Source organism: Odontesthes bonariensis, chromosome 18 (assembly GCF_027942865.1).
Source record: "Odontesthes bonariensis isolate fOdoBon6 chromosome 18, fOdoBon6.hap1, whole genome shotgun sequence".
Classification (NCBI taxonomy): domain Eukaryota; kingdom Metazoa; phylum Chordata; class Actinopteri; order Atheriniformes; family Atherinopsidae; genus Odontesthes; species Odontesthes bonariensis.
Window position 1 is genome coordinate 11,847,197 of NC_134523.1, and position 22,202 is coordinate 11,869,398.

The 22,202-nt window shown below is 42.3% G+C and overlaps 1 protein-coding gene across 1 annotated transcript; it reads right to left on the minus strand.

Annotated features, from left to right (window-relative positions):
* Positions 1-106: 106 nt before the first annotated feature.
* fbxl2 (F-box and leucine-rich repeat protein 2) lies at positions 107-20,978 on the minus strand. Its single transcript, XM_075449399.1, has 14 exons — positions 20,331-20,978; positions 15,364-15,425; positions 10,758-10,812; positions 9,384-9,458; positions 9,051-9,145; positions 8,345-8,509; positions 8,057-8,183; positions 7,183-7,257; positions 6,946-7,076; positions 6,542-6,602; positions 6,362-6,406; positions 5,940-5,996; positions 5,602-5,814; positions 107-2,294 (listed from the first exon to the last, which is right to left on the minus strand). The coding sequence occupies exons 1-14, from the start codon at positions 20,358-20,360 to the stop codon at positions 2,187-2,189; spliced, it is 1,299 nt and encodes a 432-aa protein (XP_075305514.1). The 5' UTR covers positions 20,361-20,978; the 3' UTR covers positions 107-2,186.
* Between the last annotated feature and the right edge of the window lie 1,224 nt (positions 20,979-22,202).

The following is a 22,202-nucleotide window of genomic DNA, read 5'->3' on the forward strand; positions in this document are numbered from 1 at the left end:
CATCTAGCTGCTGAACTGCCGCAAAGCCTGATTTAAATTTGCCGCAGTTTACTATGAAACAGACCCTAAGTAACAGGAAACAGAATCTCACACTTTAGACACAAAACACATTTACGATTAGTCATCTTTATTTATTCATTTGTTTATTTTTTTCATGTATTTCTTTATTTTCTGAAACATAAAACTGTTAAAACAGCTGTCAGAGGACATTTGTATCACAGCCAGTCAAGTCAGCTATGTATCCACGAGTCCCTCTGAGTCTTTCCTAATCTTTCTGCTCTCTTTTCATTAAGTCCTATCCATTGTCCTGCCAGTCTCCCCTGTCATTAAGCACTTGGCACTATATAGCATTTGCCCGTCTTTTTTCTATTGGCATATTAAAAACTTATTGTGTATAGTTATATTCTAGCTCTTGAAGTGGCGGTATTCTTATCCAGGGGAACTTGTGTAAACATGCTATTTGATGACACAGATAACGATGGAACCCAGTTGATTTCAAGGAGTATCAAACGAATTAAACTGCTGGTTCAGGGGCTTTACAATCACTACATATCACTTTCCTAGTTGCCGTATGTTCTGTAGTGATAAGAGGGAAGTTAAGGATCAAATAAGTTAATTTGATTGGCCAAAATTTGACTGCCAGATCTGTATAAAATGCTTGCCTGTGCTGCTCGGAGTCTTAAGCTATTGGAGTAAAAAGATACCAGCCAATTAATAATATCCTGCACAAGTAAATTGACAATTAAGACAAAACTATACTAAATAAACTTTCAAATACACATGATTGTCAAAAACGTGAGGTGCTTTTGCATACAGTCTTACTTATTACCTGGCTTTTTGGAAATTTTCATTTCACTTCAGGTGCAAAGTTACACTGGCTCTTGCCCTGATTGATACACACAGCAATTACTCTGAATAATGGACGTCACAGTCCACTTAAAAGCAGTGGGTATGCCACGTTTCTTCAGTGCTGCAAACTATTCAAACTAACTGAGTAGTAGGAGAACTGGAAACCTACTGATGTAAACAGGTTAGTCTGTAGTGCTAACCTAATCTGTGTTGTAAACAAATGCTTAAGTGGTCAAGCAAGGGACAGTTTACAGGGCTACTGACAGGATTGGATCAGGGCCTATAATACCAACATAACCAGACATTTAACAAGAGAGGCCACTAATCCCAGCAGCATACAATGTTTTTAACACTCTGGGTCTAAACCATAGGTCCTGAACAGCAGCTGTTTTTCTTTTACAATTCAAAAAAGAAAGACAAGCATACACCCCCCCCTCTGAATAGACAGGCATGGACAATTACAATAAGCACTGGAAACAGGAAAAAAAAAAGTTTTTTTTGTTGGGTTTCCAATTTCTGAGTGAGTTGCTGTAAGTGTTTTTTTTTTGTCTGTTGCAAAACATTTTCTGTACAAACAGAATCCAAATCTCAACGGAAGTTTGTCAGATGCACAAGTATGTCACGTGTCCTGTTTGGTACTTTCTTGTTTGTCCCAACTTATCCACATTGCAGAACTGAGCTGGCTGTGCCAAAGCTTCATTGAATATCTGTATTACACCAACAGCCCAGCTCTCATTTCCCACCATGCTGGTCGTCTATTGGTCAAAGCAGAATGAATCACAGGATGGTCACATAGAGATGTCATGTGATTGGTTGACATGATACTCCACAGAGAGTGAATTGTTGTCCAAGATGACAATATCATCATTTCTTTTCTTTTTTATTTCTTTAAACATGATGCATTTAAGTTCCACTGTCCAGAACGTCCATCTGCAGCCATCTAGATGCAGTCCTTTACACCCAAAGGTGGGGAGTCAGGGACCACAGAGCAGTATGGAGTTTTGTTTTTAGAGGAAGAAAGAGAGAATGAGGCAGAGAGAGAAAAAGAGAGAAAAGTCCATCCATTCATGTCTCTTTCCTCCAACCCCTCCACGCCGTTAACCCCCGGCTGCTGCAGTGCTGAGTGGTGAGCAAGAGGAGAGAGAAGGGGCGGTTTCAACTGATCAGGGATCAGTGGCGATCAGTCTGTGTAATGATCAGTGATCAGGAGCAGTGAGTGGGTCCAGCCCCTCCTCTCCCCTACGCCACCTACCCTAGCCCTCACCCAAACCCCTTATCAGCCCGTATTAGAGCAGCAGGACCTGTAGACAGAGGTGGCCCCCCCTGGCCCTCCACTGTCAGAGGATGATGCAGCAGCGGCACAGACGCTGGCCACCTCCATGTACAGACGGAGGGGGTGTTACTGGAGCAAAGTAGGCATGGACCTTGATCTCGGGTAGGTGGGCCTGTGTGGGGAAGAAATGAAATAATAAAAGGACATGAAAGAATACATTTTCTTTTTTTTTTTCTTTTTTTTTTTTTTTTAAAAGCCAACACAATCAGGATGCTTCTCTGTGAAAATATTTGGGAATCAAAACAGAGTATATTTGCTGACACAGTTGTAGACAGAGGTTTATATACACTCATAGAGGACATGAATGTTATGTTTCTAAAAATGGTTTCAATAATGCATTTGAATTGCTGTTTTACTGGGATAGAATGAATCCCATTTTTGTGGGCTGCACTGTTAACTCCTGGTTCAAATCTTGGATGGAGCCTTTCTGTGGAGTTTGTACATTCTCCCCACGGTTTTCTCTGGGTACTCCAGCTCCCTCCCAAAGTCCAAAGACACACATGTTAGGTTAAATGTCTATTCTAAGTGGACTGGCAACCTTCCCAGGATATACCCTACCTCTTGCCCACTGGGTGCTGGGTTAAGTCAGCAACTGCCCGTTTGACCCTAACTGGGATAAAGAAAACGAATTAATGAAAATACTGTTCTGTCAGTTTTAATTCATTGTGGATTTTCCAGAGGAAAAAAAAGACAGAATGACAATTGTTCATATCATCAAAAAGATAGATGTGCTGACTGGGATTATTGAATAAGTAGAGCTGAAAATACCTTTGTGATAATGATCGAGTGCAGCTGGTAGATTCTCTGTGCCATAACGGTTTGTTTGATGGCATTCACTGGACTGACCAACGTAGTAAAATAAGAAGGTTCAAGGTGCTCAGTGATTACGGAGGATCATAGATCCACAACACAAATAACTACTCTGCAGCCAGCTAGACACCTAGAGCTGACACATTTCACATCTGTTACTGACAAAACAGTCAAAGAGACCATCTGCAGTCTGAGTTCATCAACGTGCTGCCTTGATGAGTTGCCCACTAGATTCCTAAAGTCTGTGCTGAGCAGTTTGTTACCACAACTTGCTCATCTAGTCAACATCTCACTCCAGACTGGAACATTTCCAAATGCCTTAAAAACTGCTGTCATTAAGCCTCTTCTAAAGAAGAGCAATCTTGATGCTACAGTACTGAACAACTACCGGCCCATATCAAATCTGCCATTCTTAGGCAAAGTCCTAGAAAAAGTTGTATACCAACAGCTTAGTGACTTTCTCCTGTCTAACAATGCTTTTGATACTTTCCAATCAGGCTTTAGGCCCCACCACAGCACTGAGACAGCTCTGATCAAGGTGACAAATGACATCCGCCTGAACACAGATGCAAGTAAAGTCACAGTCTTAGTTCTGCTGGACCTGAGTGCTGCCTTTCACACAGTTGACCATGCGATCTTATTACAGAGGTTAGAAGACTGGGTGGGAATCTCTGGTCGTGCTTTAAACTGGTTCAAGTCCTATCTGGAGGACAGGAAATATTTTGTTGAAATTGGTAACTGTGTGTCAGACCAAATGGCTATGACCTGTGGGGTTCCCCAGGGGTCAATCCTGGGACCCGTATTGTTCAATCTGTATATGCTTCCATTAGGCCAGCTAATACGCAGCTATAATGTGTCCTACCACAATTATGCAGATGACACTCAGATCTACGTGTCACTGACGGCAGGAGAACACGGGCCTGTAGATACACTGTGTCGCTGCATCAAACAGATCAGTGTGTGGATGCAAAACAATTTTCTCCAGCTAAACTCAGACAAAACTGAAATCATTGTCTGTGGCCCACAGAAACAAAGAGAAAGTGTTATCAGTCACCTTGAGACTCTCTCTCTAAAACCTAACTATCAAGTTAGAAATCTCGGGGTAATATTGGACTCAGACCTGAACTTTAACAGCCACATTAAATCTGTAACATCAGCAGCTTTTTACCATCTAAAAAACATTGCCAGAATCAAAGGAATAGTGTCTAAACCAGACTTAGAGAGACTGATCCATGCGTTTGTCTCCAGCAGGTTAGACTACTATAACGGCCTGCTCACTGGGCTCTAAACGGGCTGTAAGACAGCTGCAGTACATCCAGAACGCTGCTGCTCGAGTCCTGACTAGAACCAGGAAATACGACCATATTAGTCCAGTGCTCAGGTCTCTGCACTGGCTTCCTGTCGCTCAGAGAATAGACTTTAAAACAGCTCTGCTTGTGTACAAGTCTCTTCACGGTCAAGCGCCAAAGTACATCTCTGACATGTTAGAGCCATATGAACCAACTCGGGCTCTGAGAACCTCAGGGAGGGGTCTCCTGCTGGTGCCCAGAGTCAGGACTAAACAAGGTGAGGCTGCGTTTCAGTTTTATGCCCCTAAAATCTGGAACAGTCTTCCAGAAGATGTGAGACAGGCCTCAACTCTGACAATGTTTAAATCCAGGCTGAAAACAGTTCTATTTAGCTGTGCATATGACACCTGAAAGTATTTTATCTGCACTTTTTAATTACTTAATGATTATTTTAATGGGTTTTAAATTTCTTTCTTTTTTAATTTCTTTCTTTTATTTTTTTTATTCTTTTTTAATGGTTTTATTGCCTTCTTGTGATTTTATGTAGCTGTTAAGCACTTTGAATTGCCCTGTGTATGAATTGTGCTCTATAAATAAAATTGCCTTGCCTTGCCTAGATCTATAAAAGTCAGGAATGTTTGTTGGAGTCATTTTTAAACTAGTACAAGTTAATGGGAGCCACCTTGGTAAGATGAAGGTGAAGGTGAAGAACATCCCAAGACCTGCAAAGGCTCAGGATCGCCGTGATTTAAAATAATCCAAACCCTAGTCCAAATGTGCCCAAAAGTCTAGTTTAATCCTGAGACCTAACAAATCTATTTGAATTGAAAAGTGGTCAAACTTCTTTTTTTACCTGGGTATGTTCCAAATGCCTCTGGTGTGTGTGCAACTTGCTAAGGGAAACTGCACAATATATCAGGTGTGCTGTATTTACAGTTCTGAACCTGTACGCATCATTTTGACCCGATTCAGACGAAAGCACAATAAAACAAAAGTTGTGCACAGCCTTTTCTCTATAAAGTTGTATGATGAAGAATATTTCTTCCATAGAAAAAGAAAAGAAATAATGGAACACTTAATTTTGTCACTGCATTCATGTCCATGATGAGAGTATGCAAACTATAACTGTATGTCGAAAGATAAATGTTTAAAGTTTACGACACATTAGGTACGAGAGCTGTTTTTATCTTCTCATTTAACTCTGTAAAGTAGGTAGAAACTTTTGGATTTTTCTATGAAAACAAAACAAAGGTGGTTTTAAAAAACACAGACAAAAAAACAAGGGTACTTTATGCATATTTTTTCAATGTGTCTGCTAACCCTGATGCGTTTGATGCCAGCTCTGGTGACTTGTTGACAATCGTAGAGCTCGATGCGCTCCAGACGATGGCAGCTCTTCAGGTGCTCGAGGGTCACATCAGTTATAAGGGGACAGTTGTCCAGTTCAACCACTGTGAGGCGCTCCTGGCCACAGGTGCTGCTGCTCAGAGCTCTGATGCCATCATCTGTGATCAGCTCACAGTGGGACAAGGACTACCCGGGCCACAGGGGACAGAGTTGGAGACACATAAGATAAATGGCTTTGGCAACACATGAACGTACAGCCAGGCTGAGAAAGATCCTGGCATGGAAACAAGACCTGCAGGTGTAATGTTTACCAGTGCTTGCAGACGTGGGCAGTGGATTGACAGTTGAACCAGGGTGTTATCTGTCACCTAAGGAGAGGACAAGCTTGATTATCAAACTGTTCTCAAATGTCTAGGGATGCCTGAAAGGCTCAGTTCTCAAGTGTTTTACATCATGTGGCCTATGAATCTGACTGACCATCTCTGACACTTCTTCCCTGTCCTCTTCTCTACTTTCTGCCAAAAGAGATCCAAGTACGACCTAACTTGAGTACTCACTCCCCCTCCTGACAGGGGAAATACACCCTGAAGCACACAATCACATCTGTCCTCTTCCTAGAGTCCAACCTCTTCCCAGACAAACAGATAAAATCCCCAAATAATTCCAGATCCATCATAAATAAACACCACAAAATGGTCTTGGGTGGAAACAGGGAGACCACAAATTCTCTTACCAAAATACATTCTTCTAAATCCATTTTTTCAAGCTCATGGCAATTCTGTGAAGATAAATAGATGGTTTCATGAGAAGGGCTTTTGATTCAATTCAGACATAGTGATGTGGAATGGATCGTTGTCCTCACCAAAGGTACACAGGTAAGGACACAGGAAACAGAAAGCAGTATTAAACTTACTCTGGCAAGCACAGTGAACCCAGCGTCTGTGACATGGGAGCATCGTGCAGCTTCAAGGATCCTTGGAACATAGTAACACAACACTTGTGAAGGCCACTTGGAGCAGTGAGCAGCTGGAATCACTGCATTACTATCGTGGCTCATGTATTTAGCAAAAGATAACAAGTCAGTCATAGGAGGGTGTTATTGATAGAAACTGTAGTTTTCAGTAGTTACTGTAGGCTGTATTGGGTGGATATAGTTTAATTTACTTCCAATGACAGCCGTTACAAAGTCTAGATCTATGTGGATTTTTGCAGATACAGAAGCGAGCAGTTTTCATTAGGAGTTTTTGCGGAAATGTGTGTGTGTGTGTGTGTGTGTGTGTGTGTGTGTGTGTGTGTGTGTGTGTGTGTGTTTCTTACTTGAGTCGAGGACAGTTAAGTCCCAGTGCAGTGAGAGAGGCATCAGTGATGTTACTGCAGCCAGACACACAGAGGACCTGCAGCTTGTGGCATCCTCTGCACAGACTGACCAGGCCTTCATCTGTTATTTGCTGGTGGCAATAAACGTACAAAAACAAATTACAGAAACACACAGACCAAACCCTTGTGCGTTATTTTCAGTCTCTGTCCCTAAAACCCACAAAATGTTTGCCTTACTGTGCAAGACTGCATGTTGATGGTGGTGAGTTCGGGGCAGTGTTTCTGTAGGTGTTTCAGTGCTCCGTCATCCAGCTGCGTTAACGGAAAACGTGCAAATTTATCAATCAAGATACAGATTTACAATTCATGTATGTAACTTATTATCAAGCATCTAAAAATCTTGAAGCTTATTTTTCTGTTGTTTTCATTGATGGAAATAATCAGTAGTATTTACATGTCACCGCAACCCACAAAAGCTGATTTATAGGGGTTTTGTGGTTGTTTTGCCAAGCATGAAATACAGTCTAAACTTAGATGAGAAAACAAATGAGCACACAGCCTGAAGAAAATGTTGGCCCTGCAGTTGCAGCAGAATAAGAAAGCCACTACTGCTCTGCAAGAAAAACAACTGATAAGACTTAAACACAAGTAACAAGCCTAAAATACCATGGGAAGGATGGAAAATCTCCTATGTTGGAAGAAAAAGTGTGGGAAAAGGGCACGGTTCACTCCAGCGAGGTCTGCTAAATTTTCTGTCAGAGGAGAGGAGTGTCCAGTGAGTGGTCTTTGTATTTCAAAAGGCACTTTATAGATATTTGTTTGGAATTCGCTGCGGTTTCACAATTTGTTTGGAATTTTTCTGAAGCTACAGCATGTTGTGAGCCCAATTTGAGGACTCAAAAGACACAACACAAAAGCGAAAGATGTTTTGATACACCAGACGATAACAGGTTTTATTCAGTTATTCATGAAAATTCTAAACGATAAAAAAAAATAATGTATCATACAGTGAAATAAGGGGCACTTTGAAACGGACAAAAACCCTCTTAAAGTTCCAATAAATAAGCCATAGCAATGCTCTGATATACACTAAAAAACTCAGAGTACATACCTGTGTGCAGCCTCTGAGGAACAGTGCACGTATACCAATGCAACCTCTCGCTAGGGCCTCGATGCCATCGCGTGTGATCTGGTCACACCATGACAGGTTCAACGTCTCCAGCATTCTGCAGCCGTCACTGAGCATTACGTGGTCAAGATTAAAAAACGAAACAACAGGTGAACCAAATGTTATTTCAAGACAGAAACTCGTTATTTGTTTTTCTTAGAAGCGCTTAGAAGTGTTAAAGAGTATAAGGGCTACAGGGAGAAGGGCTTAATGTTGTGTTAAACAATATACCTGAGGGCCTTGAGGGAGTGGTTGCTGATGGACACACAGGAGGTGAGATCTAGGTGTTTGAGCTTGGAGCAGAACTTGCTGAGACTGACGCAGGTGCTGTCTGTGATCTTTGTGCAGCCGTTCAGGTTCAACACTTCGATGTTTCTGCAGTTCTGAGCAAACGTTCTGAGAAAAACACGAACAGTGAGGAAAGAGAACGGAAATTTCCTAAGTGGTACTGCATTGAAAAGGTAAAAACCTCAGGAGGCCGTTATGATTGTTATTTATAGGCCCTTGGGAGACTTTCCTATTTCACTTGTTGCTCCCATGACAAAACTTTCATTCTCTGAAAAACAGCATATAATGCTGTATAAAAAGAGACTTGTTGTGCTTTTTTGAATCTGCTGCTTATAGATGAGGTGGAACTCTTTACATGAAACCATGTATCAAGAGTTATAATAATTTCATGTAAAAATAAAATTCCGTCATCATGATTCTTCTTTCCCTTTTTCTCGTGGGCACATTGTAAATTGAGATTAAATGGAATTAAATAAGAAATAGTAGCAAAATCCCTTGAGAATGAAGAAGCACAAGCTGATTTAACATGAAACATAACCACACAGAGACTATAGAGAAAGAAAACAAACCAACAACAGGATGACTTTTGGTAAAAGTCAAAGCACACTCGTTACATCAGTGTGTGTCAGAGAGACAGTGAGAATCTCACTTCATGGAGGCATCTCCAACGCTCAGGCAGCCCCTGAGGCTGAGTTGCCTCAGGAAGCCTCCACAACGCTTTGAAATGTTCTCCACCACCCGCCCCTGAAGGACACAGGGACAGAGAAAGAAATTAACATGACTTGGGCCACAGAACAGCAGATCAGTTGTGACGTCACAGTCAACACCAAAGCCAACTGACCCAGCGCTAAGCCTTGGGCTGGATAATGCTACTGAACAAGCGCTCACATTCACACACATGCAGCACGTACAGGCAGGCTCACACACAGATAACGTCCACCCTAACCCATTGCTTCTTTGCCATGATAAACACACTCCTCACCTCTATGTCTGTCTGGAAGTTGAACAAGTCGATCTTCTGCCAGTTGCTGCCATCTAGAGCCAGGACATTCCACGCCTGAGAGGGGGACACACAAGTTGTGGAAACAAAGTTCAGACAGAGGTGGACGAAGGTGAAAGTTTATTTTGTATCATGGTACAGATAGAAATGGGTGATGATATATCCACTCTGTTTCTGCTCACTGTATAGGATCCCCCGCATTTCTCTGTTTGGTATCTTTGTAAACAAAACAAAAAAAATGGGGGAAATATAGACAGGGAGTCAGAAAAAAAACTTTAGGAAATTATCATTTTTCACTTCCCTCTGACACCTTAAAGTCTGAACTAAAGATGAATTAGTAAAAACAGTTACCTACATTTATTACATGCATTTAATCCCTAAATTATTCATGTGAATTTTTGACCAACAGGCTGGCATAAACATTATTATAAGATTTCATCTTAAAGATGTTGTTAAAAACTATTTCCATTAACGGTCACATTTCTATTAAAACCAACATGGCCATCAATATCAATACCCTTTCTTTGCAATTAAACATAAAGCCTTTTTCACACGGAGTTCCAACTATTTCATACAACTCCTCCTCATTGACGATTGGTCACTCGCAAATGTTGATTTGCCTCCCAAGTCAAAGTGTTACTGCAGACTGCATGATGCCCCCGCCCGGGATGGGGAAGATAGGAGCTAAAGACCAGAATAACTAAAAGGAAGACCTCCGACACAAAGACAGAAACACCAACGTGATGGAGGAATGGAACAAAAATCCCAGAGCAGATATGCAAAAAAAACTTGGTAGCAATTCTAGTTAATGATTGATTTCTGTAAAAGAATGAATACAAAACAATGAATACAACTGTTAAAAATGATTGTTTCACTAGTTTTTGTCACTTTTATGTTTAAATCATTTTCAAACAGAGAACATCTTACGGTAAAAAAAAAAAAAAAAAAAAGACAAATTTAACATGGTTTGAAAACTATTTTGAGCTGTTACATAACATAGAGCAGGAACAATGATTTACTCTCTCACATACCTATAGAATAAACCTTTCCCTTACAGGAGGTGTAGGATGAAAAGCGGCCACCACAACCTGCATTCAACTTTCCAACACCACGGGCTCGTTATTGTTCACAGATTTTAAAAAGGCTTTCAGCTGCAGTGCACTATGGCAAAGCCTCTTGCACAAAACCACCAGAGGGCACTATATATTAGACATTTCTAGAGAATTAAGAAATGTTAAAGTGATTTTACTTTAACTGCAGATTTAAGGATTACAGCAAGCCACTTATGTTAAACAAGAAGTTCTCGTGGGTTTGTCTACATGGGTGGTTTGGAAGTTTCGAAAGGCAGATACTTACCTTGGATACCTGGGCACACCTGCAGAGTGTAACCACATCTAGATAGGAGAATATTCTAGAAAGAGAGAAGACAGGGTATGAGTTTGTCTCAGATAAATGATCATTTCTCAGACAAAGAGCTCCGTTCCTGACCAAACTGAATGAGTGAATATATTTTCTTTGTTGTTGAGCACATATCTTTTTCTATGGCTGAACAATCTCGTGTGTTTGATAGTAGCATTAGAGACCCAAAGTTGGGTAGTGTTTGAGCTGAGGGCCGGTCAGCCACAAAGGGCATGCAGCATGCTACTGGGTCAGCTCAATCCATTAATCTGCCAATGAGTAATCTCTGGCACTCAGACAGGCAAGTCCACCAGCAGGCCGGGACAGACATACAAACAGTTTATGCGTGCGCACGAGGACACGCATGAACCCACACACATACATGAAACCAAATATATACACGTCCTCACGGTTCTCCGTGATAAAATGGCCCGTTCGTGCTCCGAAAACCGACTTAAAGCGGCGATCTATAGAGAATGAGGTATTCAGAGAATTGTCACGGTGCCAAAGCTTAGAGTGCAGCTGGGGTCTGAATGTCCTTTTAACCCTTGGGAACAGGAGCTGGCCATTGTTTCCTTCATATAGACACAAACAAAGGCTGTGTGTTTTGATGTGTTAGGCCAGGGCATGTCAGAACATGTCGGTGTAATCTATACTGGAGTCTTGTGTCCTGCATACGGTAGCTGTAACAATCCTAGGACATAAGAGCACATGTGACACAGATGCACTTTCACACAGACAAACAAATGTACGGGCATATGCACACGCGGGCCTCAGAGCGGCTGCAAACCACCAGGGCCCGTTCATCGATCTCCCCTCTAATAACTGGCTATTTGGCCATGACGCTGATCATTGAGCGACTGTCTGTTTTAATCTAATACAATCAGACTTTCCATTATGTGTGTCAGAGGTCTTTAACCAACCACATAGATATTCAGTTAATCATACTCACAAGAAAGCAATGAGTTAATCTGATTTGACGAGTGCTGTTATGAGTCCTGTTTACATATCTGACATTTGTAACTAATAATCAAAGAGTGAGAGCTGAAAGCTGAATGCACCGACCATAGACAGATCACATGATACAGACTATATCTAAATAACTGGCATGGACATTTTCATTCTCATAAGAGAACAAAAGGGGGAAGAGTAAGACAACAGAGAGGAGGAGGAACAGCATAATGAGTAACATAGGTTTGTCACCTCACTACACTCAAGAAGCTGCTTATATAGACATGCAGAGGGAAGGGGAAAAAAAAGCTAATAGCCTTTAATTGCGCTGTCAGATCCTCCCTGATTATGCCTATTTTCAGACAGGGTTTCAAGGGAGTACAAGAGAAAATGTACACCTTGACCCCTCTACCATGGCAAGATAAGAGCAAGTCAGGCTTTCAATACTAGTCTGGTTGCCATAGTAACAACTCTGCCTTGAATTTGGGTGGTGGTAGAGAGTGTGCTGAGTCAGTGCTTCTATGCAAGGGGACCCTGAACCACTCCGAACTCCCAAGGCTTCTCAGTCAGACAGGGTTCTTCAATATTGTGGCAGTTTTCACAGTTTACATCTATGCTGCACTGGCCTACATAACAGCTGTTTATGATGCTCCAGCTGAAAGGAAGGCAAGCACAAAAACAAGCCAGGTACTCGGGCTGCTTAACAGCAATAGATCACACATAAACAGGAATGCTAATGAGAACATGAATGAATCAAATGAACAAATAATTGGAAAATATTGCTGCCAAAACACAACACGTGAATGACATCTGTTCCAGTCATTAAAAAAAAAAATAGAAAAAACATTTAAAATTAAACATTTTAACGTCAAACTCTTCATCACAAAAGCTACATTTCTGATCTGTAAGCAGTTCAACGCAAAGGCTGTGCTTCTCCTCTAATCCTAGCAGACGGTTTCAATTTAGGGTTGCAGCTGTTTCTTGATTCAATGATCGCCTGAAAAGCACAAGCTATTTTGATAATCCAATTTAAGTCCATTTTCAAGCTAAATAACCTGATGTTCTCCAGCCATGCCTTCTAAAATGTGCAGATTTGATGCTTCTCCAATCTCGCTGCCTTTGGGTTTTGGACTGTTGGCTGAACAAAAACAAGCAATGTGGGAATTCATTGGAGGAATTTTTAGAATCTCATTGACAAAGTGACTGATCAAGGAAGGGAAACGGCAGATTTAATGTTAACGGTAGTTTCTAACTCTTGTGTAAAGCCTAAAGGCCTGAGGAGATACAACATCCATCATTTCTTGACAAAAAGCAAGGTATGTGGAAATGTGAGGAGGGATTCGTATTCACGTTCGATTTCTCGTCCCATTTATCATCTAAAACTGCAGGTGAAGTACATTTCTGATACATGTGATTCTTGAGTTGGTGTTCTAAAAGGCTACACAAGTATGTGTAATTGGATTATAGAGCAGCATCCATGTAACTTTAAATAGCTAAGTGAATTAAAACATGTCCTGTCTCCAAAAGGCGCAACATTAAAGATTACAAATCTCCTTAATATCTTGAGCAATATTTCTTTCTTTCACTCTTACAAAATAACAGAAAAGTCAAAGAACCCAAAGCAGAAGTGTGGACAAGCTGCATGCTAGATACTCAATACTAAACCCTATCTGGGAAGTATTAGCAGTGACAAGTCTTTTAGTTCCTGTTTGGAAGCCTGTTGCACTCCTCCTGCAACAGGCTTCCACTTCTGTATGGTATGTACTGCTCTCTTAAAAAGACATTGCATAAATCTTCAATGATATTTAAGTCGGGGAGGGACGACTGGGGATTTTGAGGTCTGGATTGGATCATTAACATGTTTTAGAGGCCTTCCTCTTTCCATCGTCACCTTTTTCTAAGGACAGTTTGGCACTTGCATCCAGAATTTCTGGTACCTTATTGAATCTACTCTCTCTCTCCACCAGTGAAATGAGTCCAAGGCAGCAGGCTGGACAACAAGTCCAAAGCATGATCGAACCAACTGCATCATTCACAGTTGGATAGGTGTTCCAGAAATAATGTGACCTTTATTTTTATTTTTTTTCATCCAGATATGCCCTAAGTGATTGCGGCCACAGATTTCTATTCCACCTATTCCCAGTCAGGGGGACTGGCTTCCAAAATGCATCAGGTTTGTTCAGACTTTCAGTTGCTGAATCTTGTGGTAAGAATGTAGCGGGGGCTTACTTTTTAAGACCGTTACCGCAGCTTATTTTTGCACAGGTGTGGCTGTATGGCAGAACAGTGCAACAACGCTCCAGAGCTTACAAATTATTCCCTGCAGGGCCTTTTGCAGTCAAACGTGGGTTTTGACGTACTTTTCTAGCAACCCTATGAACCGCCACCTGAGAGAATGTGCTTGGTCTCGCAGGCCACTGCTTGACCTCCACTGTTCCTGTTAACTGCCATTTCTAAATTACATTACAAATGGAGGAAACCGCTAGCTGAAAACACTTTGCTCAATTCTGACAACCAATTCTTTCTCTGTGGGCAGCGATTACCTTAGATTTCTGAGTGAGCGGAAAGAGGCCCATGGCTGCTGACTTTTGGCAGGGTTCATATGAAAATGAACAATTTCTAACATATGGCTTTTCATAACGATGACCTTGAACCAGCCACAGCCCTAACAAGCCGATTATGGTCTGAGAACATTACTTGAGAACAAAAATCTCCTTAGGCACCCAAACTTTTGCATGCTACCCATTTCCCTTTCTCACACTGTAGATGTAAAATACAAAAACAATACACCCAACTAGCTAAAAATACCAAAAAGAAAAAGTTTCATCCTGAACTTCACACTGGTTTCACACGAGTTTATCTTATGCTCACCTAACTATTCACTGTAACAGTCATTTTTGACCAGGGGTGCCCAAACTATTTCAAGTGTCGCAGGGCAAGGAACAACAAAGTTACACATAAAAAAGCTCAAAAACAAGATTTATTGCCGTCACAAAGAGTCTTCCTCACAGCTGATGTTGTGCAACTATCTCATCATGACACATGTGACAGCAGGTCATGTGTTGTAGCTGGCAAGCGCAAATGAGCGCAGGCTATTCAGTCCACCAGTGAAAGCGTGCTGGTTGTAATGGGTGCACTGGTCGCCTCTGTGGAGTGCAGATGGAGCAGCACAAGAGCACGGCACTGCGGAATTCCCCACCAGCTAAGACGAGCTATTTATAGCCCACATACAGACATACAGTTTGCATAGGCCCAGGAGTGTTTCACACAAACACACACACACCAACTTGGAGTATTCAAGCACAGATGCGAACCCCTCATGCGTCAGCGCAGGTACCCGCAGGTGCATCCCTTTCCAAGATCCAAGTGAACACGCACTCAGAAATGCACACATGAATCAGTGTGGAGGACAAGCATGGGTGAGTGCACACATGATGTCAGATATATGGAGCATGTGCAGCTGCTGTGGGACAAAATGTTGGTCTGTAGGTCACACATATACAGTAACGAAAGCTCATTTCAGGCTGCACATTCTGTTCATGGCCTATTCAGCTCATGAATAAACCTGACCAAAGCTCTCGTCCAAGGGTAGGATGTCTTGTATTAACCCTACCTGAGAAGAAGCTCTTTGGGGAGCTTCTTGTTGATGGGGGCTTCGTCACTGTTTGAGAACACCTGCCGAGACACAAGATAAAATCGATGAGTGTGCGTTGCCGGTTTGTGTTTGACAATCTCGTGAAATAAGATCACCAAATGAAAAAGACCAAAGCCAAACCACAACCTGGGAATCATATCATTTGATTTCAGCAGCTCGAACCTGAACAGAAAGAGACAGTTGCCCTGTCCACACAGTTGCTGCTGAAGATTAAACCATCCCTTCCTTAGCTATGCTAATAAACACATCATGGCTACATTTGGCTTTCTGTGTTCCCTCCTTACAAGCTTATAATTCTGTCAGCCTGGTCAGCTTGTGGGCATGCTTATCTCAATTAGCCTACTCGCTGGATGTCTGGCCATCTGCTGAGTGAAACACACACACACACAGATGCTCATTTACACGCTGGCAGGTGATTCAAGTCGGACCTCTCTGAGTGAAAAACAGAGGCAGAACATTCTCGATCAGGTGGGCCGTAGTCAGCCATGAATATAAATTACGGCAGACACCCACATTCACTGTGCCTCTGCACACACGCATCCTGCCAGTGATACACTTGTACCCTAAAAGACTCAGCAAGGGTGTCTAATGAGAGGGACTCCCTGCTGTGTCACATGCAAACAGAAAATGTGAAAACACAAAAGAGGGAGAGCCGGGACAGCACAGGGTGAGCAGGGGCCGATTCTGAAAGCAGATGCAACCTCCTCAAAATAGAAAGCAGCGACAGAGAGGAAAGATGGGACCAAAGGGGAAGTCGGAGACAAAAGGCAAACAAAAGAGATTGCACTAAAGTCGAGGGGAACTGAAAAAGCGAGCATTAAAGTAACTGTTAAAACTGAAAGAGTGTGACGGGAGGGGAGGGGAGGAAAGAAACAGGCCAATTGGGTAGACGTGGGGTCAAAAAGAAAAAAGAGTGGCAGTTGTCCAATCAAGGTTCAGTGAAATATTAACTAAGCTGGTTTGAATTTGAACATCTATGCCATGGTAATAACAGGAAGTCAGAGAGGCTTTGAAGATGAAAACATCTTCATTTTGTGTATCCACTGAAACACTTTTCATCACTGGTTCCTACATATCTGTGTTACCTAATAATGGGTTATCACATTCTCAACTGTATCAGCTGAGTTAAATATATCAATACATATTAATGATCCAGCGCTCTAGAGTGCAAATGTAAGGGTTTCAGACCCTTTGAAGCTGTTATCTTACAATAGATTCAACTTTTCGTCCTCAGTCTACACACAATACTCTAAAATGACGATGCAAAAACACATTTTGGGAGTGTTTAGTTTAATCTTAGTCATTAGAGATAGAAGGACTGCATTATACCATCTTATATAAGCATTGGGGCCCTTTATTATCACACTATGCTTTGGCACATTTAAATTCTTCCTGTCATCCTTGAGATGTTTCTGCGATTTGGCTGAAGTCCATGTGTGCCTATGTGCTTTCACTGGACATTTGACATAAGAAGGCACACACTGAAAACCAAGATCATGACATCGAGAAAGTTGTTTTCCAGAGGAGACAGAATTATGTAGTGGAACAAACTTGGACAGGATATTTGAACATTTGTGAAGCACCAAGATTGCCTAAAAGCAAGTGGGCACCAAGATTGCCTAAAAGCAAGTGGAAGAAGTTTGTAAGTCTACAGACTTCTCAGATCTGGCTGCCAAACTGAGCAATCAGGGATGAAGGGCCCTGGCCAATCAGGAAACCGAACTGGCCACAACGACATGGAGAGTTCCAAAGTGGAAATGAGAGAACCTCGCAGAAAGACAAACTTTAGTGCAGCAAACTCCACCAAACAAGCCCTTATGGCAGAGGGAGGCCAGGGAGAAACCATTCCCTGATGAAAAGGCACATGACAAACTGCTGTGAATCTGCCGAAAAGCACCCAAACAACTCCTAAACCATGAAAAGCTAAATCCTGTCATCGCATAAAAAACAAAGGCCGAGGTGTTTGCCACAATTCTCAACAAACATGTGAGGAGGAAACCGAGCTCCAAATCTTACCTCATTAACAACTTCTCTTCAGCTAAACAGGGTGATGGCAGCATCCTGCTAAGAAGGTAGGAGAGGAAGGTAAGATAGAGTCATTCTGAGTGAAAACTATTTCCAAAGTCCAAAGGATGTCAGGTGAGTGTGAAGGTTTGAATTTCAGCACAAAAGTGACCCAAACCACCAAGAAAATACTTGTTTTTCTTGGTGATGCTACCAGAGTCTGGACCACTGTCGAACGTCTCTGGGGGAAACCTTGGAAAGGGAAGTGTGCTTAAGCACCCTGGCTGGGCCAAAACTTTTTCACCAAAATTAAAGGTAGAAAATTCCAGAGGAAAGGTGTGTGAAGCTTGCAGGATTACTCCCAATAGGCACGAGGCTGCTTTTGCTACATGTGTTTCAACCGAGTACAAAGTTAGGGGTGGGTCCGAATACTTACAGCATGCAAGTGAGATAAAGTAAACTTTTTAGTTTGAAGAAATTGCTGGAGAAACAATCCAAAATATGAAAATAACTCATTATTCATTAATAACTTTCATGATGAGTCTGAGAGATGACAAAATGTGGAAAAACTGAAAGGGGTCTACAAACTTCCTGTCAGGATTTTACACACCAAAAAGAGGGAAGGGAGCTTGATCTGTCAACAGCATATTGATTAAGTGCCAGAGGTCACTTAAGATTTAGCACTAAATTTAGGACTTAATTCTAAACCACCTCTGTACACATCTCTCACCTTTGACCCGTCCTCACTAAGACAAATTCACAACACACCGTGTAGACAGGCCAAAAACATTGGTCTCCAATCAAGTTAAGAGTGGCAAAGAACCTTTCCGTTTCATGGTTTGAACTTTGAACACAACTCCAGTGCGCAAGGATATTTAGTTTAATACGGCTCAAGAGAAAGAGGAAAATATTTCAGGTTACTATTGAAATAATAAGTAATCCATTAGTTGATCCGCGTACGATGAATCGCCAGAAAATTAGATTTTCCAAGTCAAGTACCAAGAAAAAATACAGACAAGTGGCTGGTTCAAGATTTCAGACACGATGACGACATCAACACTCAAAATCTCCACTGCTGCAGATACTGGAGCAGCATTCCCAAGCAAGGCGCCCCGGTCTGTATTCTTACTCCTGTTCCTAGAAGGCGTGCAACAGGGTCAACATTCAGATCCGTTTCTTCATCACATCAAAGCAACAATGTACAGAATCGGACCTTTTATGCAACTACAAGGATCTGATTCCAGGAGTAACATCTAAGACCTGAGTCTACCAGTCCTACCCTCCACTCCTCTTAACACCTCTCTCATGCAGCTTGTTTTCCACCATACAGTGGTTTTCATGTAAGTAGCTTAGTTCAGAAATCCAGTGATATGGTAACAACACACATCAGCACCACCAACACATTCTGTTCTGATTCCTTCCCACTAAGCATGTGAGCACCCGACTGAGAAAAGTCATGTACCATCAAGTCAAACCCTAAAGAATCAGCAATGTGAGCATAACATATCAGATAAACAATGCTCACCGCTTGAGGGACCTGTAACCAGTTAACCAGTTGGACTGGGTGATTAAAGGCATGAAGACAATTAGGAAAGTAGGAAAGTGCTATCGGCAAAATGCAGACTGTGTTTTTGGCACAGGTGTGATGCAGGAATTGAAAGTTAAGCTACTGTACTTTTTAAAGCAACCAGTGGCAGAGGATGATCGTGTTTACAAAAAGGTGCCGCCAAAGGAGCGTTTCGGGCTACTTGACAGTTTGCTTTACATTGCTCCATAGTTTAACTTTAAATACAACACGAACTTGCAGGGAGTACAAGTTCAAACGGCAGAAAGTTTTTGTAAATACTGTTTGTTGAGACGGAAAAATGATGAAGTCGTTGTTTGTCAACCCCCCTCCAGCAATGCATTTCATTTGAGATTGCATCCTCCATCAAGACCAAAGTTCGCCCATGCTCCAAATCTCCACCAAGTTTGTTGAAATTTGACTTTGCAGGTTTTTAAAAAAAATAATAATCTTGCCAACAAAGGCGATGATCACATGCTCGCACCTTAGGTATTACTGGTGGAACAATGACCGTTAGAGCCGCTCTGCTGGACAAACTATGTGATGAAACTATACTGAAATGATCCCAGGCTTCGTTGATGGTTTTTAAAATCAAGTGTCACTTTGCAAACCTCTGAGATGACACACAGGCCGATTCAGATATACCCGCCTTAGGCCGACATTAGTCTGTAATCTTTCCAGGCCCATTAGCTGGGATCTATCTTTTTTTTTTTTTTGTACCACATTCTTTTGTCAGTTTTGTACCCTCCAAATGTCTTATCACAAAAGGGCTTATAGATGATATGATGGAACAATATTCTAGCGGGGGTTACCACTATGCTGCAAAATTATCATGGTGGAATATGGAAAGGCTTGGGCGGGGGGGTCATTTATACCTCCAACATTCAATACTGTCATAACTTGTTGGAAATAGGACGGGCCTGCCTGTAAGAGACTAAACCTCGTGGCACCTGTCACTTACAAGAGGTGTCACAGTCTAACTAAAGTGATTACTATCTCAGTACTGCACCCGGGCTACAACATACACTCCATCTGCAGCCACTTTCCTTGAAGCCTGTAACCTCAGGCGACTGTGGCAGACAGCCTGGGCCCTGATATATTGACAATCTTCAGCCACAGCCCTCCTCCCCTGTCCCGCAGTCCTGAGCTCCATGTTGTCGCTGTCTATTGGTGTGGCAGGACAACAGGATTTCGGATTACCCTTGACCAACAAAACGCCTCAGCTCCTGGCTGCATGTAAAATTAGGAGCCGCGTACCACGCACACAAACACATACACACACTTTGCTTATACAAGCCCACGACTCCCCTACTAGAGACAAACAGTTTAACCGTTGCTGGTCCACTCCCTGTCATACCTCGAACCGGCCCTTGGTGATACCGTTCATGTCTGCGGCGGCACGTCCCTGCAACAGACCAGCGGAGCCGTTTGACGAATGCCGTTATTGCTTTTGTCGCCGTTTTATTTTTGGTCGGTCGGAGTGTAGGAGCCGAGCTGAAGCTGGGCTCTTCACACCCTCCTCCTCCTCCCCCCAGCCGCCAGCGAGGCTCCTGTCTCCGGGTCAGTGAGGAGGCGGTGGTGAGGGTGGTGTCGGTCCAGGGCGGCCTGCGGTATCGTGAACGGTCGCTGTCTCGGAGACCAACGGCTCCCCAGCCCGTCTCATCACAGGGCTAACCAAAATAACAATAATAACATGGACGGTCTGTCAAGTGACTTCACTTCCGCCTCTCCCTTCATCGCTTCAGCGCGAGTCAGCTGGCTCCCAAATCTCTCGAGTTGGCTACAAAAAACAAAGGAAACGCCAGATTAACGTCCGTGTTCGTGTCTCGTGGCGTATTTCTTGCATCAAACGCTGTTACGGCGCCTGACACGAGCGCTTTCCTCACGGTTTTCTGTTTACTTGCGGGGGAAGGGGCGGGCCAACGTGACGTCACTGCTGCAGGAAAAGCACGCGTGGTCGATTTGTTTTGATTGTGAGGTCTTGTCGAGATTTTGGAAAATTACTAAAAAGCGGCCTGTTTGACCGCATACGCCGAAGCGGTAACGACTTGAACGGCATCAAAACGAGACCTGGCACGAACCTGTGGCTCCGATTAAAGGGAGGAAACACTCGCGTCTGTGGACGCCACATCCAAGAGTTCCCCTCCAGTGGAGATCTGTAACTCTCCTACATTCATCCTTCTGCATGCAGACGCACACCCAAAACAATTTGGATGTCTGTCCTCGCTGCGGACAGGTAACAGTGCTGGAGGAATAATTACTTTAAAGGAGAGAAAAGTAGCCACCACAAGTTAAAACACCCGCATACACAATCTTGCCTGAATGCAAGTAGGCTACTAACGTGACGCATAACAAGTACAGAGGATTTTGCCCCTTTTCATGCTGCTAAGCCATTTAACATGTTATCCTTACAAACAAATTTTCTTTTAAATGAGCAAGTATTTTACAGCACTTATCCAGACTGAAATATTTCCACTGCATTTAGAAAACTATTAATGATATTGAGGGGTTCGTTGATAAATTTATCTCAAGCTTGTCCAATTCACTGCAAAATGCTGGTAACTTTGCAAGGTCTGATAGAGGAAATCCTATAAGATGAAAACAAACACTTTTCCTTTTAAACACACTTATACAGAGAGCTGGTTCTGTGCTTGAGACTGCTGACTGACTGAGCCTAAACGAATGCAGCACAACGTGATGAAAATAATGGACAATACCGCACGTCCACACAGCACCGTGATGAAACAACTAAATGTGTTCAGTCACAGGCTTCTTCAGCCCTGCCGCACCACAAAACAGTGTAGGAGTTCATTCCTGCCAGCAACAATAACCACATGTAATGACAGCTTAAAATGATTAATGGGGAAAAAAGGAAACATTTTCCAACATTATCGTTTGGCTTTGGGAATAATAACATTTTTTAAATTCATCTTAATTTGATTTTCTTTCTTTCTTTCATTTATTTATTTATTTTTATGTACGTTTCTCAAACAAGGAGTTTGCATATACCATGTTTACATATCACTGAGTATTTCTACTGTATCAAATTGTTATCTTTGTTCAAACAAAAGGGTCTAAACTCGTCTTCTAGCTTGATCAATATTGCAGGTTTATAGCTAAGGCTACAGACAGACTGAAGCGAGTTTTATTTCTACAACAAAAATATCTTTGCAGGTGTTCTCCATCTCCACAGCTGGAGGGCGCTCTTATGCAGCCAGCCTCATCTGGA

Bases quoted from the DNA above. Each gene is read 5' to 3' on its own strand.
- fbxl2 (XM_075449399.1), bottom strand. From the start codon at position 20,360: ATGAACGGTATCACCAAGGGCCGGTTCGAG. The intron at 8,184-8,344 runs GTATATTGTTTA...CGTAATGCTCAG, and splicing joins CACTCCCTCAAGGCCCTCAG to TGACGGCTGCAGAATGCTGG. The intron at 6,407-6,541 runs GTAAGTTTAATA...TTATCTTCACAG, and splicing joins GGTTCACTGTGCTTGCCAGA to AATTGCCATGAGCTTGAAAA.